The following is a 22,002-nucleotide window of genomic DNA, read 5'->3' on the forward strand; positions in this document are numbered from 1 at the left end:
TAACGATAATTTATGACATTTATCTTCATTAAGTGAAGTCGATTGACTTTCCAATATTTCATTACTATTGATATTGAACGAAAATTGAAAGGACTTTTCTCGGTTTGGTATTATTGTCAACATTTATTGTGTACTTGAATAAACAAATGAATACAAAACTGTAAGTTTTTCTTGTCATATTTCATTTCATATGAAAATATTGTTCCTTTAATGCAATATAAAGTCGTTATTTACCTTAAAACGACAGAATTTTCACAGTATCGGAAAACCAGCGTGAAACTGATAGCGTTGTCCACTCATTTTCAAAGAAGGGTTTTAGCCAATCAAATGACGAGTTTTGCCACATTCAAGACACTTGACTGAGAGTGTTAAAAAGCAATTGGAACCAAAAATCAAGCGCAACTCGTATTTCTTGATTCAACTGATATGGATGGTGTTAACAACTCCTCTTTATATTTTCAAGAGCCACTTGCCAAGCCACCAAAAACAGGTAAGCTTTTCTTTTTTTACTTTTATTTATTGATAGGAATCGGATTTCAGGTTAATATTTCTGTACAATAGCAAGTGACCAGTAAAACCTCAAAGGTTTAATTGGAGAATTAGACCCAGAAACTTGGTTGGTTCAGCTTTTATTCAATTTATTTGCAAGAAAATTAAATCTTTGGTTCTCTCTTCCAGATTGTTTAGAACTAAATCATCCAAATTTGATTAAATTTCAGGCGCGCTGTGCCAATATATTATTCTGATTTAGCTAACTAATATAATTAATTATTACTCGTTAGTGCCTATATTGATTTTCAATCATGATCTATATGTCTTGTTAATTTCCAGTGGAGTAAATTTACACATTGTTTTAAGGACAGACAGTGGCACTATTATATTACTATATTCTTCTACTAAAAAAGATTTAGAGGTTTTATATTTAATATTTTTTCTTTCCTTTTCTTTGAGTTCCGTTCTTTGTTTTATAATACAGTAAGTATTATGGATACAAAAAAATATAATTTACAAAAGAAGTCATTTTCTATCAAGGAATTGTATATTTAAATATACAATTCCTTGGTTCTATTAAGTAAAGTTCTTGATAGTTTTGCTTTTGTTTTTAAATATTGAAAAAAACTTCCTTGCTCTTGATTTCGGTATAAACGATTGCTAAAAATGTTTAAAATTTGAAAAACAGTACTGATTTATTAACTTGCATACTTTATCTTTTTATGTATTGAAACTTATATAAGTTTATGTTGATTGATATCCCGTTATATGCTGCATATGCATGTAAACCAGTGAAATTCAAATTGATATGTTAACTAAGAAAAAAATCAGTGTTTAATTTCATGTTTAAAGTGCAAGTTGTTATACTTATATAGCAAAAACAACATGATAATATTGGCATATTTTATAGTAACTAAATTGGGCTTTTTCAGCATGAAAATGCATTAAATATGTAACGTTTACACTCATCACAGAAGACAACTTGAACATACTGGTATTTTGCGTATATACATTTATTTTACTTTATTCTTTTCTGCTAAGATTGCATTTAAAAAATTACAAAAGAATATAAGGAAAGATATAATTATTTATAACGGTCATAATAAAAAAAAAATAAAGACGAATTTTTTGTTTTATCCGTGAAAAATGAATGTGACGGAATTGTATGAATTTTGTTAGTTCGTCATTTCCAATTTTTCGAAGCAGCGTTTGGATTAAAATATTTTATTGGATCTGAACTTTTAAAAGTAAACTTTTACGCCTTCTTTTCCAGACTTGAAGCAAGCAATGACTAATTCCCAGATGATGAACCGAGGGGATAGTGACAGCGGATCCTCCAAAGAACCGGACAGTGGTTCAGAAATAGACAGTGAAAGAGCAAAACAGAAACGACACAGGACAAGGTTTACACCAGCCCAGCTGAATGAACTAGAGAGAAACTTTGCTAAAACACACTACCCTGATATCTTCATGAGAGAAGAACTTGCTTTAAGAATTGGTTTAACAGAATCACGTGTCCAGGTATGTCAAAGCAATAATTATATTTATTATTTATTCAAGATTTTCATCTAAATTTCAATTGACATATTTTTTTAATATGTATATATTTCATTTGTATATCAATGCACCCGTTTTGAAAAAGTAAGAACTGAAGGGAAAAAAACCTATTTCATAGTTCCATATTTTTTTTATAAACGTCACTTTTTTATAATGCTATCTTAGTTAATCTGCAGTTAATCTTATAAGTGAGCGGCATGGTTTTTTTTAGATAAACAAATTGTTTTTAACAGGAAAATAATATGGTTTTTTTTTTTAATGATAAACATTATTTTGATCAAAAGAATGGTCACTTTCATTTCGTTGTTTTTCTTAGCGGCAAATTAAATACTTCATATATTAATGGCCCGATCAAATTTATTTATTTCCATAAACTTGATGAACGCATTTTTGTTTCAATATATAATATTTATCTATTCATGTAAGTTCATAGAATCAAATATTAAAGTCTTATGGAACTAAATACTAAAATGAATTACGCTTCGTGTAAATAACATAAAATATAACAAAATATGATTAACAAGGCAAAACATATCATTTTAATAAAGGAACAAAAAATCAAACAAAAATTGTGAAACATTTTAACATAAAATATATATATATATATATTTGTAGTATATACTATTTACATAAATGCTATCCTTCACATATAGAAATCATAATTTCTGATGAAAATGACAAAATGGTTATATAATATTTATCATTTTTAGATAATTAAATTACAAACTTGCTGCAGATGAGTCTTTTAAATCATGGTATAACTTCATTTTCCTATCATTTGTTTTTAATTTGTTTATTTGTTATTTATTATTTAAATTTATCATTAAACTATAACTGCTATGATACGCGTAATAAAGTCTAGCGTTCTTGTCAAGAGCCTAGTAAACCAACCCTACATGTAAATTCATAATAACGTCTAGTGTTCTTGTCAAGAGCCTAGTAAACCAACCCTACATGTAAACTTAAAAGTTTGATAGTCTAAGTGCATGTGGGGTTTGTACCGTGTACTCTGTTATCTTTGGCTCGAGTGGTTTTTACAATGAAATATATTTAAGCAAATATACTATTTTAAATACTTCGACGTTTCATAAAAAAATCATTATGTACTGTCTGTCTATTGCACTTTATTGTGAATATTTCTGGACTAAAGCCTTGTTTATTTCAGTTAAACAATATAGAAAACATTTCTTTGAAATAGACCGACACATTTCGTATCGTTTTAAACAAAAATGACCACAAATAAAAGTACATCAATATTTAAACATGCCAACAGTATCTTTTATTATGTTTGAGACTTTGTCCGTTTCATTTTATTTGACATTAACCGATTCGGACCTTATAAAAGGTTTTATATAAGTGCATTATCCATAATTATAAAATAGATTAAAAAATATCTACTGTAACTCGAACCATTGGTTCAAAAGAAGTTTGTAGACTTGTCAGAAGCTGAAAGTTGTAGAATTACTTATATATACTTATCTGTTTATGCCGATATTAAGTATCTTCAGTCAGAAACTTTTATCTGAGTCAAAACAGACTTTTATTTATATAGACTTCAGAGTTTGTTGCTCGTTCGTAAAATCTGTCCCGTGCTTGTAGTGTATATATAACCTTATATTTTACCATTCTAATTTATGTTTATTGAAGATATACCTCTGGGAAAAGTCTAATAAAATAAGATATATGTTGGGTTTTTTTTGTATTTTCATGATCTCGAACTATTTTGACCGATATCTTTTTTTGTAATGAATGTAATAACATTATTATTTTAATTATAACACACCTGTTAAAATTGATCTGTATAACACTATCATTTGTCTCCCGTTTGTCTAAATAGGGTTTTGATATATAACCGTCACACGCAAATTAGACACCATAATTAACATACAGATTATATTATATCCTTAAAAGAAGCGGACTTCATTTACAATTGACACCCAGATAATTACACTATTAACTTTTCTCAGCTTCTTTCCATAACGAAATACACACGAGGATCTCCAATTTCATCCGCGTGTGGACTGAAATATTAGCTTGAATCCTCTAGGTTGTAGCATTGCGTGCGAGTATATTCGATTGTCAGTGAAAAATGCAATGCGGGTACGTCAGCGCCTGTCCCTCGGTGGTCGCACAGTACAGATATTGATGACTTTACATGTTTGAATGATATGACACGAGAACTCAGCGATTAAACTTACATATTTTTAAAACAAAAATGAAGGAACAGTAATTGGTTATTTTTAACAATGGAATTTAAAGAGTTCCATGAATAACAAGAAGATATTTTGTAACCTTTTTTTTTTTTTTGGTAATTTTCGCTTTAAGGGATCGTGTCCAACTTTTAGCAAAAAATTATGACATTTATCTCAATGAGACTTTAAACTTCAAAGCATTTGTATTGATATTGCCTATTGACACAAATTACAATTAATTGTATTAGCATTTAAATCTATTGTAGGTGTGTTATATTTGATTTTTGATTTCAACACTTACTAACCAATATTAAAAGCCGTTTATTGACCATCTATTAACTAATGGAATGAACAAAACAAACATGGCCACATTCAGGAAAATGTTACAGAAAACGATAGTCTTTTAAAATGCCGACATTGGACAAATAATTTTTGTGTTCCTTAAATGCGTAGGTTAACGGATGAAAATAAACCGAACTGACCTTTTTTTTATGAAGATAACATTTTATACATTTATATGGTCTAAATTGCCGACTTTAATTCGTTCGAAATAATTCTCTACATAAAGAAAACGAAGAGTTAAAGCACATGCGTATAAATAAATTGTTACACATAGGGCTAAATAAAATAAAAAAAAGGCATTAAAAAAATAAAACAGTCTTTTTTATGGTAAGCCTTGTGAACTTTTTCCTGCTTCATTTGATATTTTAAACGAGAGAAAGAGATATACATGTAGTTGTCCCTTATATTTTGATTATGATACACTTAATTTTTTTTTAAAATGTATGATGTATTTCCAGTACACATAACAGCTGTTTCTATGCATTGAAGGATAAAATAAAGTATGTTAGAACCAAAAGGACAACGAAAAGTAAAATCAAATTCCCGTTATGAACCTGCAATCTTAGAGTGATGAAATCACACAATTTTTTAATAGTCCAACAGCAGCAGTACTGACCCTAGTGGTCTTACAGTATATCTGTACATAAACAAATGTGTAATAGCATTTAATTGTAAAGGAAACTTAATACATCAACTATAAAATTCTTATCAACTGCGATTCCGTATGTAAAAACGATTCATTTTACTTCCATGGTTAATAATAATTTTTCTGTTTCAAAAGTTTTACGATTTAAAGTATGCATGCATGCATACATAAACAATAAAAGAATGGCGATGAAAATTGCATTCTGAAAAAATACACGAAACGTATTATCCGAAAAATGTAACAAAATGAATAATGGAAACAGGAAATTCCAAACGAGAACGAAAATTTGCATAAATTTACAATAGTAGAGGATAAACGTCCCAAAAGTCAGTCAAAATCACAACCGTCTTAAGCGTCATTATACACTCTATATGAGTCTAATTAGAATTCTTTTGCGTGTTTTCAGACCATGTGCAGATTGGAAATAAAAACAATACCATGGAGACAGAATCATAACGTGTCTCCATTGTTATCAATTTTAGACAACTTTATGTCTGTCCGAGACTACATCGTGACACGAAAGGGAAAAAGGCCACAAATGATGTTTATAAAACAATATGGCGTCACTAGATAGTTAACAACAACAATTTTCGAAGGATAAGTTAACTCACGTGTTGTTGGTTTTTTTTTACTATTTTTTTCTGTCGGAAAACGAGGGAGTCATTAACACAAGAGATCCCACGACATTAAGATAATGTAATTTCCATGATTTTTTTGTTTGTTTTGGGGTTTGGCGTTTTTGTCATTTTGTAGAAGACGAGGGTGTCATTAGCACATTAAACATTCTACTAGAAAGTTAACAACAACAATTTTCGAAGGATAAGATAACTCACATGTTGATTTTTTTTTTGCTATTTTTTTCTGGCGGAAAACGATGGAGTCATTAACACAAGAGATCCCACGACATTTAGATAATGTAACTTCCGTGATTTTTTGTTTGTTTTGGGGTTTGGCGTTTGTGCCATTTTGTAGAAGACGAGGGCGTCATTAGCACATTAAACATTCCAATGACATTATTATAATGTGACGTCTGTTAACTTGTTCTAAATAGTAGGATTACATTGCGTAGGAAGACAATTATATTTATTTATGCATTCAAAGAAATATTTCATGATGAGGTGCTAAAAGAAGTAATTCAAAATCCAAAAATTATAAAGATATGTATTAAATTGAGATACACTTCATTTAATTTTATAACAGTTTTAAATAAAAGCTTATTGATTGTCAAGTTAGTACAAGTACATTAACAAAATAGACGTAAAACAACATTATACTAAATCTTGGATCTTTTCAGGTTTGGTTTCAAAACCGAAGAGCTAAATGGAAGAAAAGGAAGAAGACCACCAACGTGTTCCGAACACCTGGAGCTCTACTACCATCACCCGGATTACCTCACTTTGGTTCTATGAATGATGGTCTCTGTGGTTTTCATCCATCAGATACTCGCTGGTCTGGAATGTCAAGTATGTCCGGAATGACAAATTTAGGAGGATCTATCAACGGTAATCCACTAACATTTCCGTCATCTTTACAGAGACAAGGACTTGGACAAGGATTTGGTTCACAAGTATCAATAGCAGGCCTGGCTGATGCCGTTAATGTGTCACTGGGTAATAACCTTATGCCTAATGCAAGTTCTATTTATAATTCCAACTATGGAGTCCAAGTTGCTAGTTGTTCTTCTCCCCTACAGTCAAATTCAAATTCGCCACCGGCGATGTCAAATACCCAGATGACGTGTGGAATGCAAGAAATAGGCGAGGCTTGGCGAGGTTCAAGTATAGCGTCATTACGTCGGAAAGCACTAGAACACACGGTTACCTTGTCGGGGTTTCGGTGAAATCTCAACTATCCGTAAATATAACGGTAACATTTTATTTCTGTCTATATACATAGATTCAATTGACTTCTATCGTATTTCTAAGGAATATAACTGTGGAACTTGAGTCGAAATTACTCAGTAGTTGTGGTTTATATTTCTGTTCGCAAATTCCCTGCCATTTGTTATTTACAGACAAAAACTTAAAAGAACAAGAGGTGTCTGATTGTTTTGTGTATATATTTATTATATTTGACTTCACCTATTGTAAAACATAGTTAAGATTAATATTAGAAATAATGGTGCAATTTTAAGCGATCTTGCCGACATAGAATATTTTTTGTGATTTAATTTAAAGGGAACATCTCTGAGATTACCCTTACTAATGAATTGTAGTGCTATTAATATGTTTGTTGTTCAATGTATGTGCTAAAAGTATTGTAAAATTCTTCATCAATGACAGTCAAATGAGCAGGAAATATATCTGCATACATTTTGAGTCAGGATACGTATTGCCATTAGTATTTATCTATTTATTCATGCATAAATTAATTAATTATTGAATGCAATAAATATTTAGCTGCTCTTAGAATAGAGATATTTCATGATAAATGATAAAAGCATGAACAGGTGATTTCTTCATTTAAAAACCTAATTGAGAAAATACACTAACAGACAAAAAGAAGTGTTATAAACATTGTGGATTTGAGCAAATACCATTTTTACCATCACTAAGGTTAATGAAACTTACACAATTGTCTCTTTCTTGTTGTAAGGATATATTGTTTTGCAATATTCACAGTTTGCCCATAAGAAAGCTGTTTAGGGCTAACAGTCGAAAAAAAGTAAATACTAAAGGCATGTATGATACATTTTAGAGAACTTCAAATCTCTTAGAATATTTTCGCATTTCCAATATATATTCCTGTTTATATCTGTGCCATGAAGATTTGTGTATATCTTGTTTAATACGGTATTTGTGATTTATTCAGTAGGATCATTGTTTTAATAATTGTTTTCTACTGTGTAAAACTGTAATAAATAATTAACTATAGAAAAAAACGTGTTCTGTGTCTGATATAATAGCCTGTGCATTAATAGGAATGAAAGTTTTTATTTACTATATAATTGATACGTACGGAGAACCGTTGCAGTATTATAATGACCATATATATCAAGTACTATTTACACAATTTATTTTTCAAACCATATATCGTAAATAATATCTTTAATAATACTGTTGTTATTATGATACCTTCTAGGACGTAATATATAGATGTATATATATTAAGCTAGAAGAATAACGTCTGTTAGTGTGCTGCCTTTAACAATGAGCAAAACACATACCGCAAAGTCAGCTATAAAAGGCCCCGAAATGACAAACGTAAAACAATTCAAATGATATAACTTACGGCCTGCATTTGTGTATAAAAAAACAATGAACGAACAACAAAAAACCTAGCCTCCCGGATTTGTTTTTTGCTTAATCGAGTATTTAACTGTTGCCTTTGTTTATTCCAGTCTTACGACAGGCATATACAAAATTTGCAGGGGTTAAACATGTTAGCAGGTGCCAAACCCTGCCCCTAACCTGGAACAGTGGTATATAACAGTACAACATATGAACAAACTATAAAAATCAGTTTAAGAGGACTATATTGTTCATATCGATACAAAGGTGGAACAACACAGACTGGATGTGGCAGGGTATCCATACATTCCTACAAAAACAGACAAAAAGTAAAGATCTGATAGTACTTGCAGTTTCTGCCAGCTAATTCAAAGCCTACAACAAATCATGCGTGTAGAAACCTACAGAAAGCTGCTTGTACACCTTTCTCGCTGATAGCCTGAACTGTAACAGACTGTAAACTGGTTAAACCAGTTTTATGTGCCCACAAACCTATAAACCTGTTACATGTCGTAAAATTAAAAAAAAAGCTACAACTTTTGTTTACACCATTAACAAAAAAATGTCTTACTTATACCCTGCCCTCTACGTTACACACTATATACGTGCTACTTATACCCTGCCGTCTACGTTACACACAATATACGTGCTACTTATACCCTGCCGTCTATGTTACACACTATATACGTGCTAAAATGACAAGGGGAAAAGTTTCAATCTAAAGCTGACTAGTTGCGTATTGGGTAAACGTTTTGATGGCTATGACGTGTGTTCGCTTGCTAAAGCGACCACCAGTTCTCCGGGGGAAGGTTCTTTTCCTGGATTATTCGGAAGTTACATTATATATTTGTATGCCCCCCGCAACTCAAAGTTGGGGCATATTATTATACCCATGTCCATTGTACCGTTCATCTGTCCGTCTGTCCTTCCGTCCGTCCGTCCCATTATGGGTATATATAGTTATTAAGGAGGCTCGCAGGTATAAGATTTTCAGAAAAAAATTAAACATTAATTTTTCATTACAAATTTCACTTATTACCTTAAGTAGTTGTTACTTTATCATATGGTACAAAAATAATTCAAAAAAATCAATTCGTGTTGGCTCCAGCGAATTTTTGAAATGTAGTTATCATTGAAAAAGCTCCAAATTATCTCCCTTTGGTGCAAAAATGCCATTTTTGGCATTAAAATTGAAATATATTTTTTAACTCATCGGTGACCTATATTTTTTATTGTTGTTTTCGAATAAGCTGTACATAAATTAAATAATTGTAAAATTTTAGCGATTTCTGTAATTTAGTTCTTTTTTATATCGATATTACCGCTATTTCTCTTATTAGTTCAACAGAAAAAAAAGGACATTAACAAAAATGTATGCTTCTTTCGAAGGCAGATTGTGAGCGTAAATGAACGGTGACCCCATTTTTTTATTTCATTTTTCTATTAAGTATAAGATAAAGTTCATTTATAGAAAAATATAGAGAAATCTTATATTAAATAAACAAATTCATTTAGACCCGCGAGCCCCCTTAAGCATAACTCCGCCTACAGTTTGATTCCCAGGAAGTTTTCAATTTGTCATCTGTATTTACATATAGTGAAGTTGTGCATATGTGAAGGGGTTTGGTTTTTATTAATATTTTTTCTTTTTGGGAGATAGTTGAACTTTTCAATTTTTGGGAGTATTTACTTTCATAAGAGGAGCGTTTCCAGATAACTCCTCCTACAGTTTTAACTTTGTCATTTTCTGGGACGTAAGCGATGATTAAATGTTATAGTTTTTCTAAAATAAAACTTCTATAATTCAGTAAGAAGACATTTCTTATCAGTGTTGCTCTGCCAGTTTTACTCTGCCAGTTTTACTCTACCAGTTTTACTCTGCCAGTTTTACTCTTACCAGTTTTACTCTACCAGTTTTACTCTGCCAGTTTTACTCTGCCAGTTTTACTCTACCAGTTTTACTCTTACCAGTTTTACTCTGCCAGTTTTACTATGCCAGTTTTACTCTGCCAGTTTTACTCTTACCAGTTTTACTCTGCCAGTTTTACTCTGCCAGTTTTACATATAACTGAGTACATTATACAGATATGACTGCACGGATTTAGTCAATGAGCAAAAAAACATATTGTATAGTGATAATGATGGAACCTTAAAAGAATCATTGAAAGTATATATCACTTTATCCATCTTACAAAACATATAGATTTATGTATACAATATAATAAGTATCAGACAAAAGACTAGAGTTTCAAAAAAAGAGTAATAAACCATTTCAAATGAATTTAATATAAGCAACGAAAAGATAGTTGAATGAGTAATTTTCCAGGGTACTCCAAGAATACAGTTACAAAACATTGCCTTACTTAAAATCAAACATAGTTTAATGCAATTTTTTCACTTTCATTGATTTTATTGAAAAAGGTTTTAACATTTATTGAATAAGACACAAAGTGCATGCTTAGTTTTAAAATATTGCTTCATAAATAGTTTGCTAGACCAGTCATCATGTTCATGACCATTTCAACGTCGGATATATACCTTTGCTATAGCAATGTTTCAGTGTGCTTTTTGTTGTATTTCGTTAAGGTTGTTGATGGTTAAAAGTCAGTGAAATTTCTATGCCCAAACTTTATATAGTCACTTTTTTATGGTGTAAATCACGGATGTTAATGTATGTACTCAACACCTCTTTCAATTACGACTATATGACGCAGCTCGCTGTACATTTCACATTTGAAGAAGACATTTACACCAGTGTCCGTTGGCTTTTAGTTGTCAGATTACTCATTGGCAATCACACCCCATGCATACTATTTGTTTTTTTCAATAAGCCGACAAAAATTCATGTCAAAAACCATTATCTATACCTCATTGAGAATTGTTTGACTGCGGTCTTTGATGATGTCAAGTCTTTGGTGTTTTTTGTTTAATTTTATTCACAAATGGCATTGACCCCAATGGGACGATTTTGGTCTTCTCTTATTGTAAGGAACGTGCCTCTGTCTATCGCTGAAGACTACAGATTTTTCCCTCTAGAATATCCATTTGGATATGTTTTGTCGTTGGGTTGTGCAACAGGCACTTGTCTACGAAAAAAATCCTATATAAGAAATAGGATTTTTTTCTGAGATAAGTGCCTATGCTATTGTCGTATCATTGACACGCTTCTGTTCATATTCTAATGATTTTTTTTTTTTTGTTTAAAAAAAAACTCTCTTTACACCTGTCATACAAAAAACCTAACCTACAAACCAAACACCTGCGTTATATATTGAGTACAAGTATCAGAATGGTATATATACTTGATATATACTTCAGTACACAATATCCTTTTTTTTTAATCAATGGACAATCTATAGTTTGTTTTTTACATCAATGAAACAACTGTGGTTTGATATTACATCAGTTCACAGTTTGTAACATTGTATTATAGCAGCATTCACATGTAAACAGTTCTTGTCATATATTTGGTTTGCACACAGCCAAGAACCATTAGTCCAGACTCAGTGGGTGCAGTCTGTCGTAATGTTTACTGTTACTCTCTGTAACGGAGGATATGATATCCATGAAATTATACTCTTAAGTACTGAAACACCCTGACAATATCGGTTACAAAAATTGTTGTCATCTCGACATAATTTAACATTCAATTTCAATAAGTATAAAAATGTATAAGGGTTCCGCGGAATCCAGTGTCTCGCCTACTTTTGCTGTTAATCGCAGGCCCAAAGTATTCCTCTTGATACTATCTTTTGATTGTCATGATTGTAAGAGGCTTCTGTCCAAGTTTGGTAAAAATCCAGGATAGTTTATGAATCTTATAAATGTTTTTAAAAATTTAACTGCAGACTTTGTAATGTTAACTGAAAAAAAACTAAGTCCATTTATAAGTAAAATACGGATACACAGGTACAAAATTTAAAAAAAAAAAACTCCTTCTCGATATTAGCTTTTTATCATAAACAAGCTTCTGTCCAAGTTCGGTACAAATCCAAGATCGTATAGGAAAGTTACTAAAATTTAAAAAAAACTTTCACCACAGAGTGAATGTGTTGTTTCCTGGCAGAAAATCTAAGTCAATTTAAAAGTAAAATACGGAAAAGATGGATTTTATTTTTTGAAAATTTCCATCTGGATACTATCTTATTACCATTAACAAGCTTCCGTCCAAGTTTGGTACAAACCCAGGATATTTTAAGAAAGTTATTAAAATTTTAAAAACATTAACCACAGAGTGAATGTAATGGTTCCTGGCAGAAAAACTAAGTCCATTTAAAAGTAAAATACGGAAAAGATGTAATTTTATTTTTACAAAATTTACTTCTAGATACTATGTTATGTTTATAAACAAGCTTCTGTCCAAGTTTGTTTGAAATCCAGTATAGTTTAAGAAAGTTATTAAAATTCCAAAAACTTTAACCACAGAGTGAATATTGGTGGATGCCGCCGCCGCCGACGACGACGGAATGTAGGATCGCTATGTCTCGCTTTTTCGACTAAATCGAAGGCTCGACAAAAATGATAGACATTAGACATTATTTTTATTAAACCAATCATGGGCCCTTGTCGGGCAAGATACAAAAACATCATACAATGATTATATAAACATTAGTGAAATACACAATATTATAAGTAATACACAAATAATAAATTGATGATATGAGCAATGTAGGATATATTTAAGGTAAGAGGCATTGAGTGCAATGAGGTCGATTTAATATTAAAAGAATATGATATAAAGTTTATTAATACGGAAACAAAAAGTAAAAATAGAACCAGGAATATAGTGTCTCATGATACATTCAGTAGTAAGATAGATTTGAAGCATAAATTTCAGAACTGCGAAAACCATCAAGAAAAACGTTCGTTCTTCCGAAATTATATGTTATTCTCAAGTGTATCCCTTTGTTTGAGCAGCTTTGTAAATCCAAATCTACATGTCTCTTTTGAACATTATTTGCAATGGTTCATCCGTTGTAAGGTACGGCATGCACAAGTTGAAATCGTTCTCGGTTCGATAATTAAAACCGGAATTCTAAATGCGATAAATCCCTGATTTCCGGTGCAATTCATCAAACTTTAATAGTCTCTGACAAATCTCCATTTAAATATTTTAGATCGTGAAATGATATTAACTGTTTTATGTGAGCTATAAGTTGCTGTCGTAATTAATCTTAGAAGCTCTTAAAAGTCGATTCCTGGACCATTATTGCGATAATAACTTTACTAATAATATTTTATTGGCTAGAGTGTATTCTTAGCACTTTGTGTCGTGGCAGACATATCTAAGTGTCGAGCGAATGAATCAAAAACGCATCTTAATCAATTGTGATGTCGTCCTGCACGTGCTTATTTATTAAATTACTGCTCGTCATTCTTTGGTTAATTTTGTCTTTGAAAAATTATTATTTTCAGAAAGCTCTAGCAAAAAGGACAGACATTGTATTGTAGAAATTTCGAAATTTTCGGTCTTCAAATATTTTCAATTATAGTCGGAAGGAAGACTGCAGATAAAATATTAGGATGTTTAAATATCATTTAAAAGAAAAGTGTGTTTTTTTATTTATCAAAATGTGATATATATAATCATCAAAACTTATTTTATTTATTGGATATATTTTTTTTGAAAGGATTTATTGTAAAACCAGAAGAAAAAAAATCAGGAAATTATTAACTATTTCTGTTTAGTTGGTCTGCATGAAGTCTTGAATATTTAACGGTTTAATTATTAAGAAATTTGAAAATGTTCCTTGATTGACATTCGAATACTTCTTTTTAATATTCAACTGAATCACATACTTTCAGTGGAATGATATTGAAGTGAGCGGAGTAGGGAGACGCAAGGCATACGGTATTTTAACTTTCCTCAGTATACTCCGAGTATTATATATAAACTCATTTACTTGGTACTCGAATCATCAATTTAAAAATTTAAATTGGTTTATATGTTGTTAGTTATAGGAAGATGTGGTATGGTTGCCTATGAGACAACTCTCCATCCATGTCACAATTTATAAAAGCAACCCATTATATAGGTCAAGGTACGATCTTCAACACGGAGCTTTGGCTCACACCGATTAGTAAGCTATAAATGGCCCCAAAACAATACTAGTGTAAAACCATTCAAACAGGAAAACCGATGGTCTAATTTATATAAAAAAAAAAGAGAAACGAGAAACACTTATGAACAACATCAACAAACGAGTTCGAAATTGTATGATCACAAGACATATTCTTTGTACGTCTATGTGTTCGATAGCTTAAACAGTATATAAGTGTATATAGATCAATAAACTGAGGAATCTATTTCATGAAAGTATTACTAAAAGTTGCATTTGCAACCTACTTCTTACGTGTTGTTTGGTCTTTCTTGATATATTTGAAAAACCTTATCGCTTATCGCTATTTGGTGCCTCGTTCACACGTACATTTAATTCGAATTGAATTCGAATCGAATGAGAATCGAATTCGCTCTTCGCCTTCACACACTCTTCATTTTTAATTCGAATTGATTCGAATTAGCTAATTCGAAGTATCCAATTCGCATTAGAAATACGCTTTTGTTAATTCGAATTGAAAGTCAACGTCGTTTGAACAGTTTTTGATGCGAATTTGACGCGCATTGCAATTCGAATGAGAATTGACGTTAGGGCGTAAAACTTTCGAATGCGAATTAAACTAATTCGAATTAGTTAATGCGAATCGAATTCGAATTACGTGTGAACTCAGCATGGAAATCTGCGACACTTGACCTGAGATTTATATATGCAAAATTTTTAAATTTCTGCTCATTGTCCGTGCAAGTCTGCAGTGGAACAATAACAACTGAAATTTAAAAAGTACAAGAAAGAGCACTTGGCTTTATTTATCAGTATTATAATGGCACATATGAAGACTTACTTCAAAACACAAAAATACCATCACATAACTTCATGATCTTATAAACATTAAAGAAACAAAACATTCTTTTAGATATAAAAACTTAATAAATGCCTGCAGTAAGAACTACAAGGTATGGCTTCAGATATTTTGCAGCCAAACTATGGAATTAAGTTGCCAAACCACTTTAGACCTGAAATATCTTTTAACCAATTCAAGAGTATAATAAACTCATGGGATGCCAACTCATACCATTGCAATGCATGTGCTTAGTATTTTTTTTTTATGTTTTATGTTACAGTTTTGAAACATAATAGTGCTGCTTATTACTTTATTTGCTTAGCTTTTTATAATTTGGCCCCCGATTGCTTTTGTGTTTTATGTAGGCTATCTACTGCAATGTTGCTATTAGCTTAGTGCTCATGCATTTATATGACATTTATTATATAAATTAGTTCAGCCTTGCCTAAATGTGCATGAAATATATCATGTATATGTTCTATGTCTTTTATGTTTTAATATTAGTATAGAGTATGCTTAATATGACTTTAAATGAATGCAATTTGTCATGACCTTTGTTCATTCTCACTTTCCTGTCCTGACACAAATCATAGCCAAGGTGATTGATAATGCTACAGTTGAGGAACAGTTTGACCTAGATCAAACCTTAAAAGATGTCAACGACAACACAATTTCATCTAAGCTTGATGATTCCCTAACATCCAGCAAATCCACCATACACCAGAATGTGCATGAGCGTACAAATACACCTACCATTACATGTAGCACGTCGGAAAACACAAATTTAGTGGACCACTTTTCTCGTATTGAAAAAACAATAACTGAGGCTATCATGCAAACAGCAAGCCAACAATCTAATGATTATACCAAATTGATCACGGCAATCACCACTTCTTGTGAAACTCTAACTACCATAATAAAAGCTAACCCGAGAGCGGTAAAGACCAATCTGAGGTTACCTCCCTTCAAAAGACAATATCAACACTTCGAGATAGGCTTTTACATGTAGAGAACCAACTAAAAATTCAGGATGGTAACATTCAAATAGAAAGATCAAATAATGAAGTAAACATCAAAAGCTTACAATCACTGCTTGATGAAACAATTAAGCAAATAAAGCAATCTTGTGAAACTTCCCAATATGAACTCAATCAGTACACCGAAAAAAAATAAAGGCGAAAGATGAGGAAATACAGCAATTAACACAAAATATCAGAAAACTGAAAACAAATCTGGACACAGCCCAGGATGAAGTAATCCAACTTAAAAATCATATTGCTGCCCAGCTTGATGCTAACATGGCCAAGGAGACTTCTACTAATAAGGCAGCAACAAATCAACAGCAACATAGGAATGACACACAGAGCAAACCGAAAGTTCTTTTTCTAGGAACATCGAACATTAAAGCCATTAACGAGGCTAAGCTGACTACTGCAGCTACTGTGGAAAAGGTGGTGAAATATACATTGAAAGAAACAGTAGCTTATGTCACTTCACATGAAGACAGACCAGATTTGGTTGTACTTCACTCGTTAACAAATGACCTGAAACACCTTACTCCACAGCGATGTATTGATGAACTTGATCAATTAATATCTTTAATTCATGATAAATGGTCACTTGCTAAAATTATCATTTCTTTAACTACCCCAAGAAAAGATGATATTGGGTTTTTTACAAATGGTCAAATCATAAATGCCTTAGTCAAGCAGTTAATTATTGGAAATGAAGTCACGAGTGTGACATATTGTGAACATAGTAAGTAATATGCTGTTACAGGGAAATCCCATCAATGATTTATTAACTGATGATAAATTCCACTTATCTACAAAAGGGTGTCTATTTTGGCCAGTAATATTAAAAAATAAATACATTGGGCCTGTGATATTCCTATGCCTACCCAGCAAAGAGGGCGGTCCCAATCCAAGGGGCCAAAAGGTTATGGTAGGGGCACAAGAAGACGTTAGACTGGGAATAAGCTGTGTTTCAAATATCAGTCAGTAAGTTTGTTTGCTTTTTTTCTCTCTCTCTCTCTCGTATTATTTTAATATAAAAATATTCACAGGGGAACTATCAGAGTTTGTTTCTTCTTGTCTCTTGTTTATTTGAGGGTGCATTTACATATACATGCACAACAGCAAGCTCACATGCACATAAATTCTAAATATTGAACTATATATCAGGGTGACAGGGTAATGTCGGTAATGTTGTTTTTTTTTTTTGTTTTTTTTTTTTTTTTTTACTATTTAATTTTGTATTTATTTTGTTTTGTCGTTATCTTACATTTTACCTTGCTGCAACTATGTAACAATTAGCTATGGATACATTTGTGTGTGTATGTAGTATGCCAGCTACAACTCATATATATATATATATATATATATATATTATATTATATGCATAAATATCTGTGTGTTTATGACGAAACATTGTTTTATCAGTTGTGAAAATATTTACAGTATTATTACTCTCATATCATTGTAGCTAAAACCCTAAAATTTTGTTATATAAAGATATTGAGTTAGGATAGCCAGTATCTCGTATTTAATTTCTTTAATTAATATCTAAATTCATTAAAAGAAATTATTCAATAATATACTATTCAAAAAAATTAAAAGATAGAATTAAAGACACTCTTTTATTTTGTAAATGACTTGTGATAATTTATCTTCCATTAAAATGGGCTTCTGGAACGTGGGTGGTCTAAAAAAAAAAAAGACAAAACAACAAGATTCAAGACCCCCTTTTTTTGAAACATATAGAAAATCTAGATCTAGTGTTTCTCGCTGAAACCCACTTGGGGTATGATTCTAATATAACTAATATAGGGTCGTTCCATTGTCATCTAATTTGTAGACCTCTAACTAAATATAACAACAGGCATTTTGGAGGACTTGCAATACTACGCAAGCCCTCACTAAAACAACATGTCAAAATTCTAAAATCATCTATCCCAGATTTTCAGTGGGTGAAATTAGAAAAACAATTCTTTGGATTTGACAAAGATCTTTTTATATGTGTTGTATATAACCCACCAGAAGGGTCGTCATACTCTAAAGGACTTGACCATGATATTCTTACATGTTTAGAAAAGGATATTGCTTTCTACCAAAAACAGGGTAATATATTATTGTGTGGGGACTTTAATGCCAGAGTGGCTTCTGATACAGATTTTATCATAGATGACAGTAATAATCTTTCTCCATTATATCAGTCCTATTTCAGCGATAAACAAATTCTTGAAAGAAGGAGCAAAGATGATAAACTTGACTCAAGGGGCAGGGACCTGCTTGACTTGTGTATTAGTAACCAAATAAGGATTCTAAATGGTCGAGTTCTTGGTGACACCTTTGGTGGGTTAACATGTTATACTCCTAATGGAGCTAGTACAGTTGATTATGTTTTAGTGTTGGAGAGTATCCTAAATCAAATTTTGTACATGAGAATATATAATTTTATACCAACACTATCAGACTGCCATTGTTTGTTGGAATGGTCATTGTCTGCTAAATATTGTTTAAAAACTGATTGTGATAGTGTTAAAACTCGTAAAATGTCACCAGGTTTCATATGGTCAGATGACTCACCAGCTCTTTTTCAAGATGCCCTTTTTACTGCAGAAATTCAGCAGCGAATTGACAAATTCCTTAAACTAGAGCCCATACATTCCCAAAATGCAATTGATAACGCATCTCTATAATTGACAGACATTATCATAACTGCTGCCAATATTTCTCTTAAAAGGCGTAAAGCCCAGACGGGTAAGGGGGTTAAACACCAAGAGTGGTTTGACTGTAATCTTGCATATTTGCGAAAAAAAAACTATTTAGTTATGGGACAATTTATTCTCGATTTCCCAGAGATCCTACTGTTATTAAAGGTCACTTTTATAAACTACAGCGCTTATATACTAAGACACGGAAACACAAATACAGGGAGTACAAGCAGTCTTTGTTGAAGCAAATAGAAACACTGCATGAGGAAAACCCTAAGCAGTACTGGCATTGATTGATGAACTGCAGGGTAAGGAAAAGGATGATAAGAGTGCATTAGTTGCACCATTTGATTGTTTGAATCATTTTAAAAATTTGACCGAACCAAAAGATGAGTTTAAAGAACGACTGCAATTTTTGGAGGAAAAGCTTAACATTCTTGAAAAAAAGTGCTTTATAGTAGGATCTCTGAAACCGAAATATCTACTGCTTTGTCATCTTTAAAAATTAGTAAAACAGCAGGGTTGGATAACATCTCAAACAGTATGCTAAAATATGGTCAAACCTCTTTGTTACCTTGTTTACTAAAAAATTTTAATAATTACCTCTCTTATGGACATTACCCAGAACCCTGTACTACTGGTTACATATTCCTAATTCATAAAGGGAATGATGCATCTGACCCTAATAATTATAGAGGAATAACTATCACTGATGCTTTGGGGAAGCTTTTTAATAAAATTCTTGACACCCGTCTTTGCAAATTTTTAGATAAATATCAGATTATTAAAGATAGCCAAATTGGTTTCACAAGAAAAGCACGACCATCTGACCATATGTTCATACTTAAGACCATTATTGATAAGTACTGTCATACTAAAGAAGGTAGAGTGTTTGCCTGTTTTGTTGATTTCCAAAAGGCCTTTGACACGGTCATTCACCCAGGTATAAAACTCAAGTTATTAAACATTTGGGCTAGGTACAAATTTTTATAATATAATTAAGAGTATGCCCAGAGTAAATCGTGTATTCGATTAAAGAATAGAGTAACAGACCTTTTTGCAACTAAGGTGGGAGTGAAACAGGGAGATCATTTGAGTCCAAATTTGTTTAAAGTTTTCATAAACGATCTCCCTGATTATCTAGAAAAGTCACCTGATCCAGTCTTGGTAAACTCCAAGCCAGTTCATTGTTTATTATATGCTGACGATATTGTCATTTTTTCTACCTCGGAAAAGGGGCTTCAGTGTAAACTTGATCAATTAAATATTAAAGTATTGTAAAGATTGGTGTATGGAAATTAATTTAAAAAAAAACTAAGGTGATAGTATTCAACAAAGCAGGCAGGCATATAAAACATAATTTTTATTTTGATGACATGTTGATAGATTGTGTTCAACATTGTAAATATTTAGGTATAACATTTAGTGCATCAGGATCTTTTTCCCTTGCTCAGAAGGAATTGTACAATAAGGCATTGAAAGCATACTACAAGCTACGAAAGGACTTCTTATCACTGAATCCAAACATTAAAAACAGCCTCCACGTATTTGATCATACAAGTAAACCCATTCTTTTGTATAGTTCGGAAATTTGGGGCTTTTTTAATCCCTTTAAAAAAAATTAAATTCTCAGACTTCTACAGATGATGAAGCCTATCCTAAACTTCTTTCAGAAAGATTACATATGAAATTTTGTAAATTGTTATTAGATGTGGGGAAAAGAGCAACTAACCTTGCCACTCTTTCAGAACTTGGGAGATTTCCTTTACATTTTGATATCACCAAATCTATGATCAGATACTGGCACAGGCTTGAAATTTGGGTTTGTCCTTTCCCTTACTAAAAGATGCATATTTAGAGTCAAAGCTATTATTTGAATCAAAAATTCCCTCTTGGTATGGATCATTAAACTATTTGCAAAAAAAAATTAATGGGCTTGACAGTCTAGCCTTTGCAAGCAACTTTAGATTCAAAATTTTAATTAAAAGTTTTTGTATCAGCACTATGAAATACAGTGGGGATACGAAATGCACAATTGTGCTGATGGGAAACTTTGTAGCTATAGCACTTTTAAGACTCATTTTGGTCTTGAAAGATATCTTACTATATTACAATCGCCTGAGCAGAGGAGAAATTTCACTCGATTGCGTATTTCTTCTCACAGACTAAGAATCGAACAAGGTCGCTATCAGGGTACTCTCCGACAAGACAGGATATGTCTCAGGTGCACCTGAAATGAAGTTGATGATGAAAAACATTTTTTATTCTCGTGCACATCATCTCAAGATAAGAGAAATTGTTTAAATTCCACTATTAACTCACTATATGCCATAACTTTATGCATTTGATTCCTAGCCAAAAACTGATATGACTTCTTAATGTAGAGAATCTTGATATCTTAATATCTGTCTGTGAGTTAGTTGATGAACACAAAATATAACTTGAAAGATAAATATTTAAATCAGGCTGTCTGCACTAGGCACGAGGTTGGCATGGCGGGGTATAGGACACATCGTATAAGTTCTATTACCTTTCTGTTTGTGATATTTTTTTATCAAACTGCTAATATTTTATCCTTTTCGTAATATGTGCACTTTGGAATGTCAATTAGCATTGTCCCTTGGTGCCTCTTGCAGTTGTGTCACTTTAAAAGTACTGAATAATACATGAAGACTGTTGTCTCTTATTTGTGTTTGTGACTATGTATACTGTATTGTTTATTATATTTGTAAAATAATATATATTGTAATGATATTCATATCATGCTCCTTGTGAGCCCATTTTATGGAAATAAAGCATCTTTTTCTTCTTCTTCTTCTATACTTCATGCGCCAAATTGCGTTTTCTAAGAAGGCCATTGCCCAAAATAAAAAATATTGGATCACAAGAAAATCTTTTTCCGGCTTTTTAAACCTACTGACAGCCCAT

General features: G+C 31.8%; 1 protein-coding gene across 1 annotated transcript; it reads left to right on the forward strand.

Moving 5' to 3' along the window:
- Nucleotides 1-248: 248 nt before the first annotated feature.
- On the forward strand, nucleotides 249-8,110 carry LOC143071153 (homeobox protein orthopedia-like). The gene is made up of 3 exons (XM_076245286.1): nucleotides 249-490; nucleotides 1,766-2,013; nucleotides 6,524-8,110. The coding sequence occupies exons 1-3, from the start codon at nucleotides 427-429 to the stop codon at nucleotides 7,067-7,069; spliced, it is 858 nt and encodes a 285-aa protein (XP_076101401.1). The 5' UTR covers nucleotides 249-426; the 3' UTR covers nucleotides 7,070-8,110.
- The last annotated feature ends 13,892 nt before the right edge of the window (nucleotides 8,111-22,002 follow it).

Source organism: Mytilus galloprovincialis, chromosome 4 (assembly GCF_965363235.1).
Source record: "Mytilus galloprovincialis chromosome 4, xbMytGall1.hap1.1, whole genome shotgun sequence".
NCBI classification, from domain to species: Eukaryota; Metazoa; Mollusca; class Bivalvia; order Mytilida; family Mytilidae; genus Mytilus; species Mytilus galloprovincialis.